At 36.2% G+C, this 26,193-nt stretch overlaps 2 protein-coding genes across 2 annotated transcripts; both read left to right on the forward strand.

Annotated features, from left to right (window-relative positions):
• Positions 1-849: 849 nt before the first annotated feature.
• LOC131298104 (probable nucleoside diphosphate kinase 5) lies at positions 850-4,447 on the forward strand. The gene is made up of 5 exons (XM_058323404.1): positions 850-1,151; positions 1,964-2,188; positions 2,725-2,832; positions 3,039-3,148; positions 3,985-4,447. The coding sequence occupies exons 1-5, from the start codon at positions 1,063-1,065 to the stop codon at positions 4,008-4,010; spliced, it is 558 nt and encodes a 185-aa protein (XP_058179387.1). The 5' UTR covers positions 850-1,062; the 3' UTR covers positions 4,011-4,447.
• A 1,805-nt stretch (positions 4,448-6,252) lies between these two features.
• On the forward strand, positions 6,253-15,829 carry LOC131298105 (protein NEGATIVE GRAVITROPIC RESPONSE OF ROOTS-like). The gene is made up of 5 exons (XM_058323405.1): positions 6,253-7,062; positions 10,853-10,937; positions 13,799-14,358; positions 14,615-14,792; positions 15,455-15,829. Exons 1-5 carry the CDS (start codon positions 6,982-6,984, stop codon positions 15,472-15,474), a joined length of 924 nt encoding a protein of 307 aa, XP_058179388.1. The 5' UTR covers positions 6,253-6,981; the 3' UTR covers positions 15,475-15,829.
• Positions 15,830-26,193: the final 10,364 nt, after the last annotated feature.

A 26,193-nucleotide genomic window follows, 5' to 3' on the forward strand; every position in this document is an offset into this window, starting at 1 on the left:
AAAAACCCAAAGCAAATCACTGCCAAGACTCTTCACTACATTGAGGTCTGGATGGTGGGTGTTGACGGGAATGGAATATAAAACTTAAATTTACGCAATAAGCAGGTGATTGTGTGTGCAAACCCTAAAAGTCCAAACCCTGAGGTTGCAATAAATAGTAGAATATTACATTAATAAACTTGGGGGAACTCAAATAAAGAACTATTTTGAACTCCCTCCGTTCATTTTTTAAGTGTCTTATTTCGTAACTCCAATTTATTAAAAAGATATCATCATTATACCTTTCACATCAATTTTTTCTTCCTCTTTTCCTACTTACCCATCATCATTGCACTTTTACTCACTAACTTTTCAAAATAGAATATACTTTTAAGGACAAAATAGGCAATGCGCTAACTTTTATCTACTAATTTTACAAAATGGACACTTATTAAGAAACAACCCAAAATAAAATACTGGACTCTAAAAATAAGAAACATAGGGAATATATAAAATAGCTCTGCGTTCAGCTTCTAATGGGTGCAAGAAAATATCTTGAAAGGATAAAATAATTCTCTGAATTTGAAGGGGTATTTTCGTTAAGTAAGTGGCGTAGTGAAGGACAATTGAGTCATGCAATGAATGAATTTTGACATGAACAAAAAAGATTATGACAGAAACAAAAGTAATTTTGATATTATCAACTCCCATGATTAATTTATACCTGAACACTACACTTAAAGAAAAAACAAACGTGCTATCTTGACGGGCTTGGAAAAGGAAATTTGAAGGGGGGCCGGACTTTAGACATATTAAGTGAAGTCGGATTATTAATGGGTCAGACTTGGATATAATCTAGTATAAGTCCGGCTCGATGTATGTGCAGCACAGAGGCGTTACAAATAACCGCGAGACAAGAGGCACGTTTCCGGTTTCCTTATTTTCCCGCCGTATCTCTTTCACGACGGCTAGTCAACTCAATCAATCCAAAAGATTCTGAGTTTTTTGGTAACTGTTCATGGAGTCTAATCTGAATCAACTCTTCGTTTGCTAACTGCATCTCTATCCAATTCTCTTCAAAAAATGGCTCTTCAATTACTAGCACCGATCTCCGCGAAACATATACTAGTTGTCTTTCTTCTGTTCTGTGGTGGTATCTCTTTCCCTCTCAGGTGAGGAAAACTAGGGCTTTTTCATTTTGTTGGAAATTTGCCTTTTTTGTGTACCTTCATACTGTATTGTTGGAACAATAACATCATTTTTCATTTATCTAAGGAGGAAAACTTGCAAATGATTTGGATTTAGAAACTTATGGCGATTGACCTGCTAATTGTTTCCAGCTTGATTTTCTTCTCCCAGCTGTTCTTCCCACGCCTCAATTCTGTCTTTTCTTAACCAATTGGAACTAGCTCAGTTGGCCACCATTTACACTGTCGTGGGGTCTATCTCTATCAAAAGCTAAGATTGATTATTTCTGCCCTAAATGGGGGTTATTGGTTTATTTGTTTGTTCCTTAATAGGCTTTTCAGTTGTGTTTAGTGTAATTGTGAGCTTATGCCCCGTTTGACTTCATTCAGATACTTTTATTCTTCTATCGCTTGTAATATGAAAAATTCTGTCTTTTCTTGCTCTTTCAAGAAAAAAATTGGGAAAAGGAGGAAAATATGGTTTCATCATTTTCTTTCTATTTCAAAAGTTTTAGATTGCTGTTAACATCTGAATGAGCATTTGACTTGCGATGTCAACAGACATGCTCCAATTGAGGTTTGTGTCTGTACAATTCCCTTTGAACCTTTCAAGCAAGTAGCCTGTAGAAATAGCGTGAAATCATGGACAACCGATATGGAGCAACTCTACAGATGAATGTACTGAGATTATCTGTTATATTGATTTCATAGGTTCTGCCAAGTATTCGTAGTAGCTCAAACGGCTTTGTTGAAAATTTCGTTTGTTTCTGCTTCAACTTACGTCTCGAGAATTACAGATGTTCAGGTGATGGGAGTAAAGAAAAGGAGAAAACATTGGCGATAATAAAACCAGATGGTTTGGCTGGTAACCATACCAATAAGATAAAGGAAATTATTCTGGACTCTGGCTTCGGCATCTCCAAGGAAATGGTAGTTCAGCTTGACGAGGATTCGGTTAAACGCTTTTACGTTGAGCACTCATCAAAGAGCTTTTTTCCAAGCCTTCTTAAATACATGACAAGGTATTTTACTCTCTATCATTAGGTGTACCTTTCTGACATTAGCCCGCTCACATTTACCTGAAACCTTAAAGTGTGGGTTCTTATTTAATCGTCGTATGTTCTTGATAAATCAATGTTTGTTCTCATAGACTGTTGCAATACGGCAATCCTTCTATTCTGTTACCTTTTATTTCTCATCTGCTCTCTTTATTAGTATTCTTTTTGGTTACAAGGCAAGACAACAGATTTTTATTTCTATTTAAGAGGGAAATGGAGGAAAGGGGGGCCCAAGCACCTTTCTAACGAGAAAATTTGTTGTTTGTTCGGCACTGGAGAAGCCCTGTACTTCTGTACTACAGCACCGGTATCATGGAAATAATGTAAACCATAGCTAATTAACATTTCCAGTGAATGAACTATATCTTCCCACTCATTACGAACAACAACCATGTCTTTGTTTGTCTTTTTGGAGCCTGAAGCTCTCATTTTATCGTTCTTTGAACGAGTATGTTTCCTAACTGCTCTTTGGCTCTCTTTTGCACATTTTCATTTATCAGTGGCCCAGTGTTGATTATGGTTCTAGAGAAAGAAAATGCTGTTGCTGATTGGCGTGCTATGATTGGACCAACTGATGCACGCAAGGCTAAGATTACCCATCCTTACAGGTTTTTAACTTGTGATTTTTGTTCTTTTCTTTTTGCTTTGCGTAGTTCTATTTCAGCTTTGTATCTATCTATTGCCACAAGCTGGAGGTCCCCTGCCAACTTGTCCTAAGATTATAAATTAAGCATATTACCATTAGTTTCTATTTGTAGTCTGTTAGCTTAATGCCATAAGTGGCCCATCACATCAGTTTTTGCATTATTTCCAGCATCAGAGCCATGTGTGGGCTGGATTTGCAACGAAATTGTGTTCATGGTTCAGACTCACCCGACTCTGCTGCTAGGGAGACATCTTTTTTCTTTAAAGAATCATCTTCAGGTTCAAACATTTAATTCCTGTTTCAGTTAAGATACAAGTTATTTATTGTGCATTCTACTTTTGCCATCTCTGTACTTTATGATTTTGGTTTTCGGCTAAATTGATGATTACTATGTATTCATATCATGTGGACACCTTCCATGCTTAAAACAATTCATTTTAGTTGGAATTTTTGTTGGGGTGGGGGGGTTCATGACAGAAGATGTGGCCTTTAACCATGCCTTATTCGCCACTCTGGATTGTCTGTTTGCATATCTCAAAAGAGAACTATAATTTTCCTTCTGGCCCTTGGCTCTTCTGTGCTTTATGTTATTTTTGCTCTCTTCTTAATGGTTAGCATTCTCTAGTATATTGCTTTAATATGCACCAATAATAATTTATAAGAATAATGGTAGTATGGATGTCATAAAAAGTTTTTTAGCATCTGAATTTTCTTTTTTGGTTCTGCTCCCTTTTTAGGTAGATCCAGAGGTTATATATATACATAGTAACCTAGATATGCTTCCGTTGGTGCATATCAATTGATGTCCTCCCGTGGTATTCTCCATGGGCAGGGATTGGGGAAACAACTTATGAACTTATGTAGAGTTTTTTGAGAAAGATGTTGACTCTCCTTTTGGTGATTTCAAAACTATTCCTGCACCTTCTGCACAAATTAATGCCAGGGAATAGAGAATATGCCAGCTTCTCCGACATTCACCCGACATTAACTAGTTAATAATGGTGCAAATGAACAACAAATTTTCTGTCTGGAAATGACTTCTAGGAGCAGCGAGAATCTTGTTGCCTGCTGGCAAGACTATATTATGTCTCATTCAGTTGTTTTTCTTCTACAGTTGTTTCAAAGCATGATGAATTATAACTGGAAAACACATGGGGAATACTTGTATACTTGTATGGACAAAAATGCACTGCTGTGCCTTCTAACTTCTACAGAAACTGGGCGAGGCGATCACGGCACCCGATTGTGTGTGTTCCACAGGAAACTTCTTTCCATTCCATCCTTGCATTTCATAACACCTGTTTTTGCTCCTCTTCATTAGTTTTTTCGCTGCCGGTTTATGGTGTTACCCTGATCATGGAACTATCTGAATTCTCAGTACACTACTGTAATTATTCTCGAGTACATTTTTCCCAATCGTTGGTATTTCGCCAGTTTCAGGTTGTAATGTCTACCAATTGGTCAGCACATGTTTAACAAGAGGGGAAAATGAGTTAAAGAATATGAAACTTATGATTAGCAAAAGTGAATACGGAACTTATGGTTTTTTTCCTAGTTCAGTGGTATGTGGCAGTCTATATGACGATAAATTGTTTGCGTATTAGCATCATTCCATGTGTAGTGAAGCAAGCCTGCCTGTAGCTGCTGACATCATTGCTTTGCTTAAGGGCTGTTCGAAAATTTGAAGTAGAGTTTACATCTTATGAAGCTTGCTCTAGTTTGATTCTTTTGAAGAGAAATTAATTGGCTCTGTTCTGGGACAGTGGAAAACTGTCCAAAGATTGTTCAAAAAGTATTATTTCTTGATTATTGCGTGCTCTACTCCGGTTAGACATAAATGACCTATGTAGTAGAATATAGAACAGGGGTCGTAACTGCGGTTACTTGTTAGTTAATTCTACTTGGAATATAACTTGGTTGTTCCTTTTATCCCTTGAGTCCATCTTAGTCCATAACAATCATTGAATCTTTTGCATCCCCTCTGTACTGTATAGGACACACATGACTCTAGAGTTTGTCTGTCATTACAATCCATCTGCAGTTACAGTAAAGGCATCCACACAGTTGAATTTTCTTGGAGTAAGTACAAGGTTAATGGAGCAGAATAATGCAAAGATAAAGTTTGAGTATAGTTTTCAAAGTCCACGGCATTTTTTGGATTAGTTCATAATAAATCCAGTCTTTAAAGTCTAGTATCTAGATGATTCCGTCTAGTCGTCTACTTATATCTGTTTGATTCATCCACGTGCTACATTAGTTGGATGTGTCAATTTATTTGTGCCAAAAAGTTTCCATGGTTAAGCTGTGAGGAAACAGAGTTCACCAGGTTATTGTATCTCTCATTTGTTTTTCATTGGATGCGCTTCATGTGTTTTTTATCTCTACTTGTAGCTTCTTTGTAAAGCTATACTCTTTTTGAGGCATGGCGTTTTTACCTTTCTGTTATTGGGGCTTAGATTGACACGAGGAAAGTAAATTTTTCATTGCCCGTTTGTGATTTTGGGTAATTTTTATTATTGAAGCAGTGATGCCAAACCCCTGCACTCCAGCCCTTTTTATTTTTGGGCCTTCTCTTCACCTAATATATTGAGCTTCAAAGTCAACTTCGTTCGACATCAGAAATGAGATTTACTCTCGGGTTACCAGTGCATGTTTGCATTTAAATGACGTTTCATGTGCTTTTCTCTTTTCATCAGTTAGGCATCGATGCTCCATTGTTAGAAATCTATCTTATGGACATGATTGCATTGACTTCGGGATTTAACATATTGAAATGTTCTCTTAGTTTTGCATTATCTTGGTGGTGATCTACCTCTGGTTCTGTGTTCCCTGGAGTACTGAGGTGGCCCCAAGGACAAATTGTTGTCGAGGGTAATTGACTTTCGGATGGTAAGCCCTGCCGAGACAAGTCGATTAACTATTGCAACAACCCCTTGATCTGTTGTTATTCACTTCATTTTCTATAGGATGGTGGGACACTTAGAGCATTCACACCAACCTCTTCAAATTTTGGACCAAATTACATCTTAAAAAGTTACTCCCTTCGTCCCTTTTTAAGTGTTTTACTTCGTAACTCTAATTTATTAAAAAGACATCATCATTATACTTTTCACATCAATTTTTTCCTCCACTTTCTTTACTTACCCATCATCATTACACTTTTATTTACTAATTTTTTAAAATAAAATATACTTTTAGAGATAAAATAGACAATGCACCAATTTTTACCTCATAACTTTACAAAATGGATACTTATTAAATGATAGCTCAAAATGAAATACTGGATACTAAATAAAGGACGGAGAAAGTATTTTATTACTTTAACTATCCACTTTTAAAATATTTACTGCATCAGATTCTTTATATTAAAATTATCCTATTAAAATTATTGTTTATTTCATTCTTTATTACTCCTATTATTTTTTGTCATGTTCTTTATTCCGTCAGGCAAAAGTAGGAAAAGCATGAACATCCATTTGAAAGAAAAATGCTCTCTCTGGCAGGAAAAGACCCTCTCGAGAAAGTTCCACAACAAACACGAGCCTAACTCAGGCCGTGCTTGCGGCTACTCCGGCGATTTTCCGACGACCGGGTAAGGTGATTTGGGATCGTCTCGGACAGAGAAACACGATCAAGGGTCAGATCTCGAGCGCCAGGAGATGTGGAAGAGGGCCGAGCTCAAAGCCGTCGTCTGAGCTCGGGCGGGCATGGGAGCAGGTGAAGGAGCAGCTGAAACGTGGGAAGTTAATCTAATCTGATGAGGATGCTTTGATGAATTGTAAGTGTAGTACAGATAAATAGTAAAATAATGGTTAATGTGATGAACAGTGCCTCGCGGGAAGAAACGAGGCACCGTAGCAAAGTTACATAAATTGGGAAGTAGCGAGGGAGGGAGGGAGTGAAGCTGATGCAGGAGAGTTTCTTCGATTTTGCTCTTTATTTGTAACTTTTGATGGAGAGGTAGCGATTGAGATGCGGATGCTCTTATCTCAAAACAAAAAAAACAATTACTGGTAGAAAGGTGAACTGCAGAGAGGTTTATTTCTCAGGATCAAGTTTCAAGATTGATCAAGAAGGGACTACTATCGTTTTGAATATAAGTGAAGATCCAATGAAAAACGTGCTAGTCAAACCACACTTTATGGAGGAACGAGGTCCACATCACCCGGTATCTTTCTTTAATCCAAACAAGGTTAGAAAACATACCACATTCGGCAAGTCTCGTCACCCCTTGGAAAATTTGGATTTGGAGTCCTAAATCGTAGGCATCTAGTAGTTAGTTTGGTCCTAAACCCTAGGCATCTAGTAGTTGCTCTTCAAAACTCCACACTACTCACATGGCTCTCTTTCTCTTCCTTTCTCTCTCTTTCCAAACAAACAAGTTTTTTATCTTGATGGGTGCAATTTCCGCAAGAAAGCCTTTTTTTTCATTTCCTCTCTACGTGCACATCTCGAGGACCTTTTTAGGAGGCAATTATTGGGTAACCTCGAAGCTAAGTTGTTAGACGCGTTTGGCGACGGTTGATACTTCCGATGAGTTCAAAATTAATCAAGAGTTCGTGTTTTTGAAAGTGGGTTTTTTTTAGTTTGGTTTTGAAATAGTACTGATTTGAACGGTAACCGAATTCGGGTCGGAAGGTTTTCAGAACATTGTCATTTGATTTTGGTTTTGAATCTTTGGAGGGCAATGTAATGTGTATCATGAGAGGTGATCTTGATTTTCCTTACCCTAGAAACTCAACACCTCTATGATGGAGGGACAGAGATCTTGGAATGTGCAATCACAGAGTGGGAAGTAAGTTTTAGAGAGAGAACGGCTTTACAGTAATCAAAGAGGTGTTCCTGTGATTATCATAATCAACCCGACCCGTCGGTACACGTGTTGGTCCGACTCCTTCCGTTCCATATTGAGAGTCCATCATAAAAAATCGTGTCATTTTTTAAATAAAAAAATCAACTATTTCCATGTATAATTTTTTGAGTTTTTTCGTACTAAATTAAATTACTAATCAAGATTTTTAATATGATGTGAAAGTTTTGAAAAATTATGCACGAAAATAGTTAATTTTTTTATTTGAAAAGAGGCAAGAGAGAAAATGAGACTGTTTTTTGGAACGGAGGTAGTAGGAGTTATTATGCCGTGACACGTATCCAAATTGTTGTAGCGTGTGAGTAATTATCCAGTACTCCGGGAACATGCCCCAGCACCCTTTGGAATTTGGATCAATATGGGCTCCCATCCATACCTTCCTGGCTTTACCTGGGCAACCTCATATTGGGCCCATTTATGTACGGGCTCTTCTCGAGCACACAAAGTTGATCAGAATTGTTCAATTTTTAGACCAGGTCGGGAAAATTAGTCGCACGAAAAATCATGTTGATCGGATTTTGATAGATATGATTTCGGGGTCAATTTGTCTGGGAAAAAAAACACGTTGACCCTCCAAATCCAAACCCATTTATTCCATTTGTCGCAAGATAAATGGACCCCGGAATTATATCTACCTATCGACATGGTTTTTTGTATGATTGGAATTATTGATTAATATGATCTAGATAGTGAACTATTCTGATTATCTTTGCGTGCTTGAGGAGGAGAGACCACAATCTGAGGGTGAAATCCCCCTAAACTGCAGGAAAGCCAACTCCCTCTCTTTATAGCCCCTCCAAAAGTACACTACCATTTGTGGTCTCATTCTGGACCCATAATTATACTCCGGACAAGTCATCTCGTAGTTCTTATACTGAAAAAATACCTATATTAAATAAATCTTGATTGGATATTACCTTAACAAATTGGGCCCGGGGTTGTATGGAGAGAAGTTCATTCACGGAGATTACGCATTTCATGCATCTTTTTATGAGTTTCAATCGGTATTTCTTTGTGAAAAAGTCACATCAAATATGATATGATATGAAATGCCGGTTAGAAAGTGACCGAGCAGTGCACTAAATGACCTTTTCCTCATAGCCATGGTTCGGTTGAAGAGACATGGTCGGGGTTCCTATGTGGCTGGGTGGTGAGCCCAATGAGTTAGGATAAAATTCATACTGTAGTATTAATTTGGAATTGAGTTCAGCCACTGAATTGTCTTCAGAGAGCTATGATAATGGTAGTGAAGGATTCTCTCTACTCTCTAGCTAGCTTGTAACCTTTCCAGGATGAGCCAAAACCAAACATGATGGATGGTCTAATTGTTGTCCTAAACCTATGGTCCTATCCTACGTTCGGAGACCCAATGTATTAAGTTTGCATTTTCCAGATAGCTTATCTTTCTACTATTTTATTGCATAAAGGGCATGTGGTTCTCAATTTTATTTATATTTCTTTTCGTAAGTTGATATAATACTTTAGATATCACAAGAATCCGGATTGAAAATTAGAAGAAAGGACAAACACCATGATACTATGACATAGTAGACTACGCCGTGCAATATACTGCAGTATTATATTTCTTTGAATAAGCTATTTATGTTTAAGTTAATTGCTATAACTCTTTGGAAAGCTATTTCTAACATTAAAATCACTTATTGTTCTAATATTACCTTATTCATTGTAAAACAAAAATAAGTTTTGATAGTAAGCTATCAATATTTGTTCAAGTTTCTCTTGAATACGTTCAAAATACAAGTTTTGTAACAAAAGCTTTTACGAAATTAATTACGAAGACATAATTAATTCCCACACATGTTTTGCGAACACCACTCATGAAATGAGAAAGTGTGAAAATCAGATACCCGTGTGAATGCCTTTGAGAACCGGAGAGACTTGAGAGCGGGACTGAAGATCTTGTAGTATAGGGGTGCATTACAGAAGCGTACGTTATACACGATCCGAATGATTTGTTTCGGCAATCAATGGTTGAATGCAAGATCGGTTGATGAATGATATTGAGAAGCTCCGGCAAGGGAGGAACAGAATCCCAGCTCGGATCTACCCGTGTCAGATGTCCGACCGTCGGATGCTTAATCTGTTTTGTCGAGATTCAATACCAACTTTTGAGCTTAAACTTTGCCTCAGGATTTGCAAATCACTGATGGATCACATGGACAAAACCAGTGCCACGACTACCCCTTCAACATTTGTCACTTAAGCTCGATCCCCCGAAATCCTCAGCCCCCCATGCACTTTATTTATTCCCCCAACATTTATACTACATTTATACCCAAAGAGAATGTCTTTTCATCAAAGTATATATATTGTGTAACAAATCTATTGTGTTAAGTATGTTTAGACCAAGAGAGAATTCTGTGGAGGCTGGTGGAAGGAGAGAGAGAGTAGCAATTTTGGGTTGAAAAAATTAGAGAGAGAGAGAGAGAGAGAGAGAGAGAGAGAGAGAGAGAGAGAGAGAGAGAGAGAGAGAGAAGCAATTTGGGTTATAGGAAATTGAAAGAAGGTGGAGGTGGGTGTGGGTGTGGGTGGGTTCAACTTTTTAACTGGCCATGGTTTTCCTCACATCCATATATCCTGTCTTTATTTATTAGTCCCAAAAAGCTTCAACTCTCTCATTGGCTTTTTTAGGATCTGCTTCTCAAAACACACCTGAGTCCTTTTTTTTCCAGCCCCACACACCTGAGTATTGATTCTGCTATATATCTCTCCAAATGAAGGTGAGAAAGGGAAGATTAGTATATGTTGCATTCTTTTGGTTTAATTGAAGGTCTCTCTCGATGATGATCCGGGGTGCCTGTAGAGCAGCCGTGTAGAGCAACTGTGCACTATAGAGGAGTAATGTGCAATCCGAATTAACCATCCACTGTAGCAATGTACGATATCCAAATTTGGACTAACCTATCTGCCAATGATCAACAGTTCAAGTTGGTCTGAATTTGGGCCGTCCAATGCTGCTCAGATCGTGCACCACTCCTCTGTAATGCGCGGTTGAACTACAAGGACCCTTTTCCGATGATCAGGTTGACGACTTTCAATAATATTATATGGTGTTACAATTGGTGGTTCTGATATTTTGTTTTGGTTACAGTTCTTCAACTGGATGCAAAATAAGTTCAATGGTGTACAAGGGAGTACTAGTACAGCAAAACCAAATAATCCGGTTCCTGCTCCTCGTAAGTATATTCAATGTTTTTCTCGTTTTATGTCTACAAATGTTGTTTTTCTCTAGTGGTTGAGTTTATTTATGTTGAGCTCCCGTTTGGACTGACCAAATACAGGAATTGATAGTATGCGTTTATGCGCGTGAGAATCCAATCCCCGCCTCAAAGAATTTTTAAAACCACTTGTTTATGTTGTGCTATCATTTGAGAGCGGTTAATTTTTCATCCTTTTTCATTCTTTTACAAGTCTTCTGTCATAATATAATTACGGCGCATTAGTTTTTAAAGTTTTGCTTCTTCGCAACTTATGCGAATCAATTGTGCGGAGAAAACATATAGATCCAGATCCAAACATATTAATCATAATCCGCATGCTTTATCAAATTAAGATTCATATTTAATTGTGATTACTAAAAATCCAGCTTTGCATGGATGATAATTTGATACATCATGGTTGATATGCAAAACTGCCCTCTACATAGATAATTATCTTTTGATGGCGGATCTGAGTTTTTTCCCTTAATTGGTTAGAAAATATCCACACATATTATGCATGGGCATCATCACAAAAATAAAATACTACATAATGTAGTGTAGTTTTATTAGTGTTTTTTAAAAGTGTGCATGAGTATTGGTAGAAAACTAAATTGAGGGCTGATAAATGGCTATTTAAGCTTGAGGCTCATATTTTGATATTGGTTATAGGCTCTTCCTTATGCTTTCTTTGATGTATTTTCCAATGTTGGGTTGCTTGTTTAGGCTCGAATCTATGTATCTGATGATATGTAAGTGCCGTTGAACATTTCTTGAATGAAGCATTTTCTGATGATAAAAAAAGCTTGATTTGAAATCTTAATAAGGTTTTAGAAATTTATTTAACCTTGATTTGTTTACAAGACAAACAAATCTCAAACATATTTGATTGAGCTGATCACGAGTAACTTGAGTTTTTTTTTAGCTTGTTCAAGCTAAACGATTCAAGCTGTAGTTTGTTCAAGCTGATTTAAAAGCTTATTGACGAGTTCATAAAAATATTAAAGCTTGACCTCAAGGGGTTGGCCAAGTGGTTTTCGCTTGGGACTTAGGGAATTTACTCCCTTCTAAAGTCTCAGGTTCAATTCTCATTGCCAGTAATTCTTGGGGCCACTTCACCCTATGTGTTAGCGTGTGAAACAACTGTGGAATGGTATGTAGGGATTAGTCTGAGATGTACGAAAGCTGACCCGAGACACCCTACATTACCCAAAAAGAGAGAGTTAAAGCTTGATTTATTTACATGACAAACCGATCTCAAATGATCTCTCAACAAATGAAAGCATGAATTCTACCTCAAATAGAGTAGCTTTGTTCGTTTATCAACCCTATCAGTAATTTAACCCAAGAGAGTTTCTACTTTTGCTGACTTTTAAGTTTACAAATCAATACTACTGTATATATATACTCCCTCTGTCCCAAAATCTTTGGACTTTTTCGATATACGTGCAGTTCTTTAAACTCTTATATCTCCCAATTTATGATATTTTTCATAATTTTGAAAACTTTGTGTTATAGATCTAATCTAGAACTATCAAATAAGATCTATATTGCATATTTTTGGAAATTCATATTGAAAGATATAAGAGTTCAAAGAACAGCACCAATATCGAAAAAGTCTAAAGATTTTGGGACGGATGGAGTATATAGCCATATAGGGATTGCAGAGAGCAGTAGTATTGCATTGCACGTTTAGACCAATTTTGGAAGTGCAAGTTGACATGTAGATTCCACATAGTGACCATATGCATCCTCCAAACCAAATTAGGCAAGTTTACAGACTTCAAAACCAACCCTTAAAAAATTGGAATGTGTCCGTAGCAACCCGGCCTCTAAGGACAAGATGGTCCAGGTGATCACAAACCTGTCCCCTCCTTATTAATTTAATACTCCACAGTCCACTATATTAGCATTGAGATAACAGAAAGTCTACAGTTACCGATCGGGAAATCCCGATCGGAATCCCGACGCCCTGCCGGGCACTCTCCGGCCACCGGATGGCCGATCCAATCCGTCCAACAATTCTAAAAAAAAAATCGAGTGGGCTAACGCGAGAATAAATGGCATCCGAAGTGTGTAAGTAGCCGATCCAAGCACCCCTTTTTTGGCCAATCCAAACACTCCGTTTTTGGCCGATCCAATCACAAAAATGGAGTGTTTGGATCGGCTACTTACACACGTTGGATGCCGTTTATTTTCGCGATGGCCCACTCGGTTTTTTTTTATAGAATTATTGGACGGATCGGATCGGACTTCCGGTGGCCGGAGCCTGCCCGGAGGGGCGTCGGGATTCCGATCGGGTTTTCCCGATCGGTAACTGTAGACTTACTCTTGAGATAAATAGATAATTAACTAGTTTGCCGGCCAATCACTGTTGAAGCCATCATTAGCTTGACTTGCTCGTTTAGCACCAAAATTTTAGTAATGATGCCAAGTCCAAGAGAGGCCAAGTTCTGTTTTGGAATCCAGGGATTAACGATCGGTCAAATTTATTTAATGGTTCTTAACAAAAATTTTATTGGTCTTTCACTTGCATTGTCAATCCTTATTCTACACTCTCACCCTTAATTCTTGCTCCCGTTTTTACTCCCACTCGTTCAGGTGCATTATGTGAAAAGGTGAGAGTTATAATGACGCTCATTAACTTTTTGACACTAAGATAGTTGTTATTTTCGCTAATTTTGAGGAGTTGGATCCCCTCCGGTTGCTTATGGGATTCGCCGGTCCAATCCATTCAGTTATAGGCCATTTTCGGATCCATTTCAGTTTTTTTAAAACTACATTAATCTGAAAAAGAAAACAAAATATCTTGATTTTCTTTATTTGATCCATTTTGGTAGGGCATCCGAAACATGAGCCTCCAAAAGAAGAATTCAGCGACTGGCCTCACGGTTTGCTAGCTATTGGAACATTTGGAAACCAAAATACTAATCAAACCTCAGATCAAAGGCAGCAAAATCCTCAACAACATCAAAGCCCATCTTCATCCGACGAAGACGAACTAGCAGATTTCACACCGGAAGAAGTTGGAAAGCTCCAGAAAGAACTAACAAAGCTATTACGACGAAAACCCGCTCCGGCGACCACCAAAGTAGAAGGAGACATCCAAAATGCTGCAGACCTCCCATTGGATAGATTCCTCAACTGTCCATCAAGTTTGGAGGTTAGCCGGCGGATTTCGACCGCAGGTTGCAGCGTCTCTGGGAATAAAGATGATGAAGACATCGACAGAACTATAAGAGTGATAATTGATCGGTGCAAAGACGTTTGCATGGAGAAGAACAGAAAGGCACTTGGGAAGAAATCTGTTTCTTTCCTTTTTAAGAAGTTTGTTTGCAGTAGTGGGTTTGGACCTTCTCCCAGTTTGAGAGATACGTTTCAAGAATCAAGGATGGAGAAGGTATATATATATACACTTCTACGTTACGTAGATACCCACATAACACCTAGAAAAAGTGCGCAAAAACTAAACACATATGTGCGACAGATTTATCATACGTGAGGCATATGGTGCACATTCGAAGGTTTTTGTGATGTCGGTCATATGTCTCACGTCTGATAATATCGGTCACTTCATCTCTATTTTAAACATAGAATTTTCCTTTCTATGTAAGGTTATATAATGTGTTTAGTTATGATATGATTTTGGCCAGCAGCTTTTGAGGACAATGCTCTCAAAGAAGATGTACCCACAGAATTGTTCTAGGGCATCATCAGTAAAGAAAATTTTGGAGGATAGGCCAACTCCGAAGATGATAAAGGGCAAAGAAGAAGAAGAAGAAAAACGGAAGAAGACAAGTGATGGTTCTAAGTGGGTCAGGACTGATTCTGACTGTGAGTTTCTATTCTAAGCTCATTCACACAATCAAACTTACTGGTCTAAAATGCTTAGATCAGCCATGCATCTACACCAATATATAATAAAGCGAAGACAAATATGTTTTTTTATCGGTAAAAGAAAATTTTATAAAAACTTGACAAAGGTACAAGGGCGGAAAGTCCAATCAAGCGAAGATGAATATTAAGGATCCCATAAAAGCCATTTCGTACATACAAATAGTGTAGAATATATATTCCATCGCAAGTGTTTTTGTTGGACCTGAACTTATTTTGGGTATGAAAATATATTTTCCAATACCTGTAGCACTTCTAAAAGGAAAAAAAAAAAAAAAAAACCCACAAATTTCGTGTTCTTAGTTTTTGGGACTGCATAACACTTTTCCTTTGCCTAAGTTTGTTCGCAACTACTACCCACTCCAATTTTTTGAACAAATAAGCCATTTCTAATAATCTCATACTCTTTTAGCGATTACCAACTTGCGGACCAGAAAATTACGTTATTACTTCCACATGCATTCCATGCGACCAGAGGCTAGTATTACGAAAGAACAATTGCGTAAAAGCCCATTATTTACACTCGAGTCTTAATACGACGATCGAAAAGCTCGAAATTCAGACATTAAAAATTGGGAACTTGTTTTGTGTGTGTGCTGCAGATATTGTTCTAGAGATCTAGAGATGTGGTTTCTTCTTGTCCTCTAAATTTGCATATAAAGAAAAGGTCTGTTTTTTTAGCTCCAACGAAATAAGAGAGGTAATGGTTGGGATCATGGCCAGAGTTGAAGTTTCCAAGGCAAAAAAATGGGTAATACCAATAAAAACCTATCTCAGATGGCCAATGAAGTGACCACATGCCAATGCCAAATTGTGTGAAATTTGAAGCCTGCAGCTGCTGCTTAAATTCTTCTTCCTTTTTTTTTTCTTTTTTTTTTTTGTGTGGAGGGTATGGAGTACTCCCTTTTTTCATGGTTGTATCTTTAATCTGTACGTCAGAGAGCTACAACACATGTAGTAATGTAATTGCATTTGCTAAGGGATTTCTGTAGTCTTTGCTTGATTTTCATATTTACAGCTAGACATTAATTAATTCTCTTACTAATATATATTTTTCTTTCAATTGATCTGGTTAATTTACAACTTGTTATGCTTAGTTTCAGTTCAATGCAATGGATGTGAGAGGTTTTCCTGGTCCCTAGCTAGCTACCAAATCTGTCACATTTTAATTTGTTAACCAAAAAAGTTAGCCAATCGAAGTCATGTTTTTCAGCCGGGATTTTATTTTCTTTTCAAAGTCTTATTCTTGGACTTAATCCTTTTTAGTTTTGATGTATAAAACACCTATGCCTCGACTTAGAGATGCCAACCTTTCATGTGTTTCTATATATTTTTCTAGTGAAAAGTGGTGAAAAAGTACTTTGATACTTACAAAGTTTATCAATATTTGGTATCATCAACCAATTTTTGCTTTGAATCATCATTAAGATGAATATAAAGTCATTGTCATGCACCATAAAAATAGATTGAAATATTGGATATATATATCAATAAATAAAAATATTGTACCATGCACAAGAGTGAAGCAGAGAAAAAAAAGTGCGTTGAAGTGATCCAATGAAGCAAAAGGTGAATTTACCCTTTCTTGTAAAACACCAAATGCAACATAAAATTAGTCTTATCCTTAAAAGATTTGGTCTTTGTTTCTTCTCTCCAGAATTTTTGACTGTTTCGTCATTCGTGTTTTTTCGTCATTAGTGATTTTTTGTGAATTTTTTTACTTATTTTATACTTTTTGGATGTACATAACATACCTCTATTCAAAAAGTAAAACAGCTTGTGAAAAATGTTTAAAAAATTTACTAAAGACGAAAAAATATGTAAACCTATAAAACTTTTTATTATCTCAAAAATAAATCTCAAAATTGCAAACTAAACACAGTGTAAGTGTTCACCTTTCATGAGGTCGTATGCATGCTTGAATTCTATAGAGCCCAAAATTTCAAACTTTGGAGCCACTCGAGGGTTCGCCTAATCTTTTAACTTCAAAGTTTCAAAATTAATCGAGATGCATGTAAGCTGACACATATATCGCGTTATAAAAGGAAACATAAGATTAGCCTTTGTCACCCCTCCATTATTGCTAATTCATTAATCCAACTATCAAAAGTCAACAATATGCTGCAATCTTATACAAATAGCTAAACAAACCTTCAAGGTAGCATGATGGGAATGGGACCTTTTTGGTGTTCCGGTTTCTTAAAAAAGAACTTTTTAGAAAATGAAGGTAATTTCAAGCTCAAAAATCATGTGTTTACGCAAATAATTTTTCTACCAATATGGATCTTGTTTGATAGATTTCATTGAGATCTTTTATACGGTGAAAAAAAAATCAAAAAAATATTTTTCATTTTCATTATATTTGAGTTTGAAAATTGAAGAAAAAGAAATTTTTAAAAAAGAAGGGTTAGTGGAACACCACAAAAATGATTTTTTCTCAAGTAATCTTTCCTTATCATCACTACTGATTAAACAAGCCTAACCACCCATAAGTAGTAAGAAAAATTAGTGGTTCTGATTTTTCCCAATTAATCCTCACTAAAAACCTTATAGAGTAAAGTCAAAAAATTGGAACAATCAAAGCTGTTTCGGTGATGTTTGACTTGTCGAGTGCCGACAAATTGGTTTGCTCCACGTTTTAGAGCGTGGGGACACCCAATCACTGCTCAACTTTACACCGACCTTTGCCTTTCCTTTTCAGCGGTAGGGTCACCCTCTTTTTTTATCAATCCTGCTATGAGTAGAGATACTGGTAGGGATTCTGATAGAGACAAATCTAATTAATTACATTTTATACCCTCAACTTTAAAAACTATTATGACTTAGTTCTAATTCTGGAATGGTCTTGCTCTGTGATACTGGAGTTTTGCTTCTGCTAACTGGTTTTCTAATTCTCTAAGCTTATCCTGTTCTTTTCTTATAAATCTGGTAAGTGTGGTACTATATCTAGGTCTGTGAATATATATGGGCGTCTTTAAAAGTGTACCTATTAGAAAATTCTGGAAATGTATTTCTTCTCGTAATCTATGAATATGTATTAGAATAAGTTCTTTCTTGTTCATATATGCAAAGGATTTGTGATCAAATATTTGTAAATCCTACTCGGTACTTACCACCACATGATCCAGATGAACTGTTTAAAACAACTTGAATACTGTTAAAATCATATATCGTATTACCCATTGATTAATCTTTCTTTTCATTATCATTTTCTCCTTAGGTGTCAAAAATTCTATTTAGAGAAATTTCTTATTTTCCTTCTTAACCTACCTCCGAATACTACTCCCTCAACGCCACCTTTGGCTAAACGGGTACAAGACTCAAGAAGGCTTTATGGTTTAAAGGCCTGAAGTCATTACTCTTCTAAAATTTTAAAATTTTAAGGTATCATGATATGAAAACTGGATTAAAATTCTTTGGGTAATACAAGCATATGGTTTATACAGTATACATCTTGTTTATAATCATAGGGGTGTTCCCTTTCGGGAGTCCCTAAAGAACAATAGAGAACTGAAGAGAGACTTACAATATTATTGCAAACTGCTGATTACAAAGACTCAATTGCTGAAGATTGACTCGATCAATTGCAACAAATGCTTACAGATAGCAAGTGTTCAAGCGCTAGGAGAGTCGTGTTTACAAACGAAAGACATGACTCTATTTATAGACTAACTCATAGTTAAAATGACCGGTAACCTATTAACAAAAGAGATCAGGTTTTCTAAAGAGAATAGTAGATGCCGCGTGATCTCTGGCCCGCATCGTCACATCTTTCAACTTTCTCTTTTGAAAAAGAAGACCCTTCATTATTGCTGCTGGTGAAAGGTAGTTGGAATAGTAGGAAGTGGTTGAAACTGTCTGTCGGATAGTGGTTGAAACAGTAAAAGTTTAATGATTTCTTCTTTCGGTGAATGATGCTGTCGGCACTTCATCTCTATCCTTCCATTGCATTATTGAGATTTTGGACGGCTTCATCATCAAAATCATAATCATGATCCTTTTCCTGACTGGATAAAACTTCTCCTGTTGACATGGCTCTTTGTTGTTCTTTCTGCTCCAAATAATATCTGACTAAATTATCATGTCCTGTTTCAAAATGAAATTTTAGTTCTGGAATGTGATCGTTGGACCTAATTTTTTGAAATAGGTCTTCACATATTAATGGTGCCTTTCCGTAGTCATATAGACTGTCATAATGGAATCCTTCTGCTACGGAGAAGGCAATAGCATGTCTGATCTGTTTTCTTATAGAATTTGTTTCACAAATCCATGGGGCGTCATTGTCGCAGTGATGAACGCGTCTGAGGATTGTATTGGCTGGATTAGTGTTGATGTGAATATTATGGTAAGCGGGAATGAGCTGTCCTGTAGATGTCCATTCTGGAAGTTTGGATTCCACTACCGCTTCAACTGCTGTACCCTGTTCTGCCATGGAATTAAGAACACAAGCTGCAATCTTTCTTCCAAATCTGTTAGTGTCTTCTGGGTCATGGAATATAAGTTGTTGAATATATCCAAAATCCAAAAGAGTTGCTTCTGTAATTTCTACCATTTTATCTTTGAAATTAAGATAAAAGGGTTTGAAATTCTTCATTTCTATGTTGGCCATGGGAATACTGTAAATGAGTTGACAAGTACAGGTCATCCGTTCCAAAGGTATTTGAATGCAGGTTGGTTTGATTTCTGGGCATGGAACAACATCTTTTTCTTGTAAATAAAGGGTTTTCCAAGAAATTGTGAGACCTGGAATACATCCTTCATTTTGGTTGATTTTGATCAGCTCTGAGAATAAAAATTCCTGGAAATGGGCTCTATCTTGTCTGGCTAAATGCTGAATATGGTTGATAACATCTGGAGGGAATTTTGAAAGAAAGGTAAAAGCTTTTGGCTGTAAAAGCTCAATTGGATCATATTCCTTACTCCACTCACTCTTTTCTTCATCTTCCAGTGGGGAAGACTGCTTTCTCACTTTTACCAGTGGGGTAAAAGGGCTTCTAATCTTTTTGAGCTCCTTCTCTGATTCTAACAACTTCTTTTTGAGAGTTGTTATTTCTTCTTCAAGCCTTCTCTGGTTATTGATTAACTGTTGATTGGTTTGCTCAAAATCTTGGTTTTTCCTATTTAAAAGTCTAAAATTTTTTGTCATTGTTTCGCAATGATCACAAAATCTTAGCTGGTTAGAAGGTGGTTGATTGAAAACCTGGTTATTTTCAAAACTTGCAATCTCAAGGGCTGCTTGAGTGTTTAATCTTCTGGAGGACTCTGAAATATAGAAATTATTTCCAATGGTGCGATTTGCCCATTGATTTGCTTCAGAGAAAGTATGAAAACCTTTCCATGTTGAGGAAGGGATTCCATCAATCTGTTTTAAAACTTCTGGCCAATAGGAATAAATTCCTGGAACTCGGCCTATAGCTACACAATAAAATGAAAATCTTTTTGTTGGATTTGACCCATTTTGTTGATTAAAGAAAATGTTTAAAGCGTTTAAACAACCTAAAAATCTAGGAACATCTTTGTGAGAGTCCCAGAGATTATCTAAAAGACACTTCTGTTCCTCACTGATATTGTGGATGAGGTACCTGAATTTTGATCTGGATTGTTCAGGAAAAACTCTGAGAGTTACACTCCCAAAAGTTAAAAACTTCTGATCTGTTCTGGTTGAACTGGTTATACTGCTGGAAGATGCCATCTGAGAAATCAAAAATATTAGTATTTATTTCTCTGGATAGATAATCTGCTAAAGTGTTTTCTTTTCCTTTGATATGTTCAAATTCTACTGTGTAACCATTACCTGTTATGGTATTTACAAAATTAAGCCATCTACGAGTACTAATCTTTTTCTCATTGAGAAGCTTATGAAATTTAACAATTGCTTCACAATCTGTTCTGACTGTAAATGGTTTAAATAACCATAATTTAAAACTATTAATGGCATTAATGACTCCTAATATTTCACAATCAATACTGGCTAAATTTCCTTTTTCTTTGTATTTTCCACTAGAGTATCTACAAATCTTTTCTGTTGATTTTGCTGAATATTTAGTAGGTTTACTGAGGAGTATTGCTCCCCATCCTTTCTCACTTGCATCTACTTCTATTACTATGTAATCAGATTCTAATGGTAAATCTAGCTCTGGTAGATTTTTGCAAATTTCTTTAATTTTTCTGACAAGATCAACATCTTGCTGGTTGAAGTATTTTTGGCCTGTTGGGGTCGTTTTACTGTACAAAGGTTCTATGATTTTGCTAAGATCCTTTATGTAAGGTCTAGCATAATTCAAGGTTCCTAAGAATGACTGGAGTTTTTTCTTATCTTCTATTTTGTCAGGAAATTCTAATATCTTCTGTGCAATGTGTGGTTGTAACTGGATTTTTCCTTTTCCTATTCTTACTCCTAAATATTCTATATAGTCTTTATTTAATTCCATTTTCTTTTTACTGATGATTAAACCATTATCTATAAACAATTGAAAAGCTATCCTAAGATGCCTATAATGTTCTTCCTGTGTCTTACTGAAAATGAGAATATCATCAATATAAACAAGAATAAAAGAATTATAACTTTTAAATATACTATCCATTTTTCTTTGGAAAATACTAGGAGCTGTTTTCAAACCGAAGGGCATGACAATCCATTCATAACATCCCTGAGGACATGTGAATGCTGTCCATGGTCTGCTGGACTGATCTAACATAATCTGCCAAAATCCTGATTTACAATCAAATTTACTAAAAATTACTGCATCTTGAATACTATTTATAAGCTGTTCTTTGCTAGGTATATCATAACTATCTAACTGGATATTATCATTAAGGCGTTTATAGTTTATGACCATTCGCGCCTTGTCTCGTTTGATTTCTGCATGGTTTCTTACCATAAAAGCTGCACTTCTGTGAGGACTGATACTTTCTGTTATGACTTTAAGATTTAGTAATTCATTAATCTGTTTTTCAAATTCTTTTACATCTAGAGGATTGTATACTATTTTCTGGGTACTAATCTTAAAATCTGGATTAATGATTTCTAGGTGTGCTAGGGTCTTGGTTTTATTCCAATGTTTGATTGGATTTTCTCCTAAAATCTGGGTTTCCTCTGCTAACCTAATTAATTCATCTAACAGATCTTTATCTGTTCTTTTTCTCTTTTTGCGATCAAGAACTGACAAAGAATGTTCTATTTGGCAAAAATCTATTAAATCATGGTTTATCTGGATTAGCTGTTCTTCTAGCTGTTCTTCCATTAACCATTCTAATTCCGTTTCGACGGTATCGTCTATGGTTTCTTCGTATAAATCTAACTGTATATCTGGAGATGGTACATCTCTTAACGCTTCTGCTATTTTCTCCTTTACTATTCTATTTTCTTCTGCTATTTTTTCAGTCGTATCGATGGTTCCACCACGCTTAGCTGACAACTCTGATTCTATAGTCTGGGCATGAAGTGTTTCTACCTGTAGACTACGTTTATGAAACGTCACAAAGTGTTTGCTAAATGTGATGCTTCCATTCATACTGTCTATAAAGTTTAATCCTAAGATAAACTTATAGCTGTGATTAATATCGCCTATCCATACCATGGGTAATGGGTAGGTATGCTGCTGCTGAAGTCTGTTGGTAAACCTAATGCTGCTATTCATGAGACATGTATCATAAATGATGCTGGTGTTATTCATAAGATCTGCTCTAGCTATATATCCTGGTTTGGTAAAATATTCTATTGGTATAAGATCACGGCTAATGTGACTCTTACTGGCTCCTGTATCTACCATAGCTTTGGTTTCTATGATTTTACCTGGATTCTTTCCTTTAGCTGGTAACAAGATCTCACAATTTATCTCCATAAGGCTATTTTCGCCTATTCTGTTGACCGACTCAACAATGTTGCAGTGGTCTTCTAATACCTCGACTGATTTTAAGGGCTGGTTTTTCTCATGTAACTGGTTTCTTAATCTACCATTTTCTATTCTATATGTTTCTAATTCTATAGATAAAATTTCTATTTTCTTTTCTAGCTCTCCTACTTGCTTTTCTAACTGAAATTTGGTTCTATCCAAATCTAACTTAATTATAGCTGCTTCTAATTTGGCTTCCTGGAGTGCTAATTTAGAATTCTGGTTTAACACTGGTTGCTGTATGCTACCACTTAAATCTATCAAATCTCTATCTATCTGATAGTTTTTCTTAAGACAAAATTTGCAAATATTTTTCTTACAATGTTCACAGATACTTCTAAATAATCTAAAAGGATAACCATTGCATTCTGAGCAAGGTTCACTGTCTTGACCTATATTATGTTTCCACTGGTGTATGCATTCTGTACTGCTTTTAATCATAAAAGTATATTCTGGTAGATAACTGGGAAGTTCCTCTTCTGAACTACTACTATCACTTTCTTCTAAGAAATTTATTTCTTCTGGTTCTGTACTGATCAGACTATATATTGATTCAGTGTCACTATCTTCTAACTTTATTTCTATAAATTCTATATTATCAAAATCTTCTAGTTCTTCCATAAGGTTTGCCTTTTCTGCACTTCTCTGATTTTTCCCTTTATTAGGGCATTTATTGGCTAAATGATCTTCTGAGTCGCATATAAAGCACTTACATTTTCGGTTCTGAGTCGATTGGACCTTTTTCCTGAAATGTTTCTTGGGTTTTGGCTTAAACTGTCTTTTACTGGATGCTTGTTCATAAGACTGACTTTTCCTATATCTCTTTCTAGGATAATAGCCATGTTTCTGGTATTTATAATTATATTTTCCTGTCTGTGCTATTTTCTTATGGTATTTACTGGCTTTCTTCTGATATTTATAAAATTTATTTTTCTTTTTCTTTCTCTTTCCTTGGTCATATCCATACTGTTGTGGAGTATATATGACTTGGCTACAGAAGTTTAACCTGTTTTTCTTTATGCCTTTCTGTATTTCAAGTGTTGTACACTTGTCTCTTAAAACTGTAAAAACAAACTGAATTCTAGGTCCTATTCCTAAATGTTGATTTTCATCTCCATTAGTAACTTTCCATTTTTCCCATATTTCTTCTCCTAATGGGCCTGGAAGTTTTCTGAAGAATTTATCACTGATTTCTGGATCTAGTGCTCTGCCTGTCTGGGATGCAAGGGCTATAAAGTCATTGCAAAAACTGACTATATATTTCCATTTATGTAACTTAAGCTGTTCTAACTGTCTTATAGCTACATTCTGGTAAGTGGTGTTTCCTCTATTAGGATCTGCTCCTATAATTAGGGTTTTAACTAAACTCGTGAAATTGTAGACATTTGGTCCTTGGGCTATTAAAGCTGCATATTGTATTTCAAAATCTCTTTTGTATGCTTCTACAATTCCTTTCGCTGTTTCTCCTAGAAATGATTCGCAATACGACCACATCTCTGCTGAAGAGTGCCAATTGGTCATTTCTAAAAGTTTTCTAACTAGGGCTTGTTCCCATCTGTCTATTACTGCTTTGTGAAACTGAGGATCAAATGCTGCAATGTCTAGCATCAATCCCGTGCCTGCTTGTGCCATAAGGGCTATATTTCTATCTGCTGGTAATCTTTTCCCATACGTTCTAAATTCTAGTTCTTGAGCTGATGGCTCGATTCTAGATCTGCTAATTGGAATGTTTCCCATTTCATATACCTGATTTGGGAGTACTGGTGGAGTACTATCGTATGTCTCCATCTTGACTTCTACCATATGACTTTCTGTACTTTCAACTGGTGGTTGATAATATCTAGATCTAGGGTCTGAGTGGCAAAACATATCTTCGACCGAAAGATTGTTTTTCCTACTGGTATCGTATTCTAAGAAATTTTCTTCTAAGACAAATATTTTATTCTGTTTTAAATATTGTCTTTGGGAATTCTGTTCAATTTCTGGGTGCTCATGCTCAAGTTTCTGAGTATAATATCCTTCTAGGATCTGGTAATCATAATAATCTAAATCTGGTCTATAAACTGGTTCTAGGAGTTCCTTTAACCTGGTTATGTCAGATTCGCTAAATTTGAATAGATGATCAAGGGTAAACTGAGGCTGTTCGTATGCCATATAGATGTGTTCTGTTTCTATTTCTGACTGAATAGAACTACTAACATCTGAATGTCTACCTACAGAAGTATAATCGCTGAATCTGAGATTAACTTCTCCTGAACTCGTAGTATAAAAACTATTATTATTTGGTTTAAGCTGTGTTTTTGGAACTAAGTTAGTGACTTTCCATTCAAGTCCGGCTAACATTTCTGAGTCTCGTTTTTTGGCTTCTATTACCTGAATTCCTCTAGTTCCTAAAGCTTTCAAATATTGATCTGTTCTGAGCTTGTATTTGGTGCTACTGTGGTTACTTAATTTTCCTATAAAACTTATGCATGCTAAAAGGTTCTGAGCATTGGGGATCATATGATATCCTTTTGTTTTAATTCCTATTCTTATATGTTGGTAGAATTCATCTAAGGTTACCTGGAAACCTGGTGTGCAGTAAACAATCTGGCAGTTGTTGTTCATGTCTAATTCCATGCTTCCTATCAAGGCTTGCTCTTGATTTGTAAATCTATTGTCAAAGATCATGACCAATACTTTGGTTCCTAGATCTTGTCTGGCTAATCCCTTGATTCCTATGGTAATTAATCCTAGATGTATAAGACCTAATCTTAACCTTTTGAGCTTGTTGAAGCTCTCCTGGGTAATTATTTCTAAGACTTCTGTCTGATCTTCTGTTACTACGCTGATTGGCTTTTCTTGGTAACTGGTGTAAGTTCTAACTCCTCTATTGAAGAAATTTTGCGATTTGTATAAAACCTCTGGATCTAATATCTCTAAACTGTGATTTCTAAATCTTTCTAATTGTATTTCTGGATCTACAATTCCTTCAATTCTATTTTCTTCTATTGGCTGTTTTCCAAATACTCTATTGAATAAAGGAATTCCACTGACCTTGGTCTTACTGCTGGATGCCATTACTGAGTTCCTGAGGATTGAGAATTTTCTAGTCTCTTTCCTTTGTTTGGATCTGGAGTACCAAATATATTGTAATAAAAGGTATTGTTCTGTAAAGATCTACTGGATTTCTTGGGTTCTAAGTGTCCAGTTAAGGAAGAGATACTAATCTGGTTTATTTTAGAAGTTAAAGCCTCTAAAGCGTTTTCCTCTTGGAGCTTATCTATTCTAGTAGATAACTGGTCTATCTTTTCTGATGTCTCTGCTAATCTATGGCTAAGACTAATTAAAAGTTCTATGATAGTATTATTTTGCTTAATGACAACCTCATCTGTTTTTCCTGTTGGTTTGAAACTAGACAATCCGATAGGATCTGGTTGAATCTTTCCTGAATTTTCTAATGCTAT

This window comes from Rhododendron vialii, chromosome 8a (genome assembly GCF_030253575.1).
Source record: "Rhododendron vialii isolate Sample 1 chromosome 8a, ASM3025357v1".
NCBI lineage: Eukaryota > Viridiplantae > Streptophyta > Magnoliopsida > Ericales > Ericaceae > Rhododendron > Rhododendron vialii.

Coding starts and splice junctions, on each gene's coding strand:
- LOC131298105 (XM_058323405.1), top strand. CDS start 6,982: ATGAAAAACGTGCTAGTCAAACCACACTTTATGGAGGAACGAGGTCCA. Junction 10,938..13,798: donor TAATCCGGTTCCTGCTCCTC/GTAAGTATATTC, acceptor CCATTTTGGTAG/GGCATCCGAAACATGAGCCT. Junction 14,793..15,454: donor GGTCAGGACTGATTCTGACT/GTGAGTTTCTAT, acceptor TGTGTGCTGCAG/ATATTGTTCTAGAGATCTAG.
- LOC131298104 (XM_058323404.1), top strand. CDS start 1,063: ATGGCTCTTCAATTACTAGCACCGATCTCCGCGAAACATATACTAGTT. Junction 2,189..2,724: donor CTTCTTAAATACATGACAAG/GTATTTTACTCT, acceptor TTCATTTATCAG/TGGCCCAGTGTTGATTATGG. Junction 3,149..3,984: donor CTTTAAAGAATCATCTTCAG/GTTCAAACATTT, acceptor TTTCTTCTACAG/TTGTTTCAAAGCATGATGAA.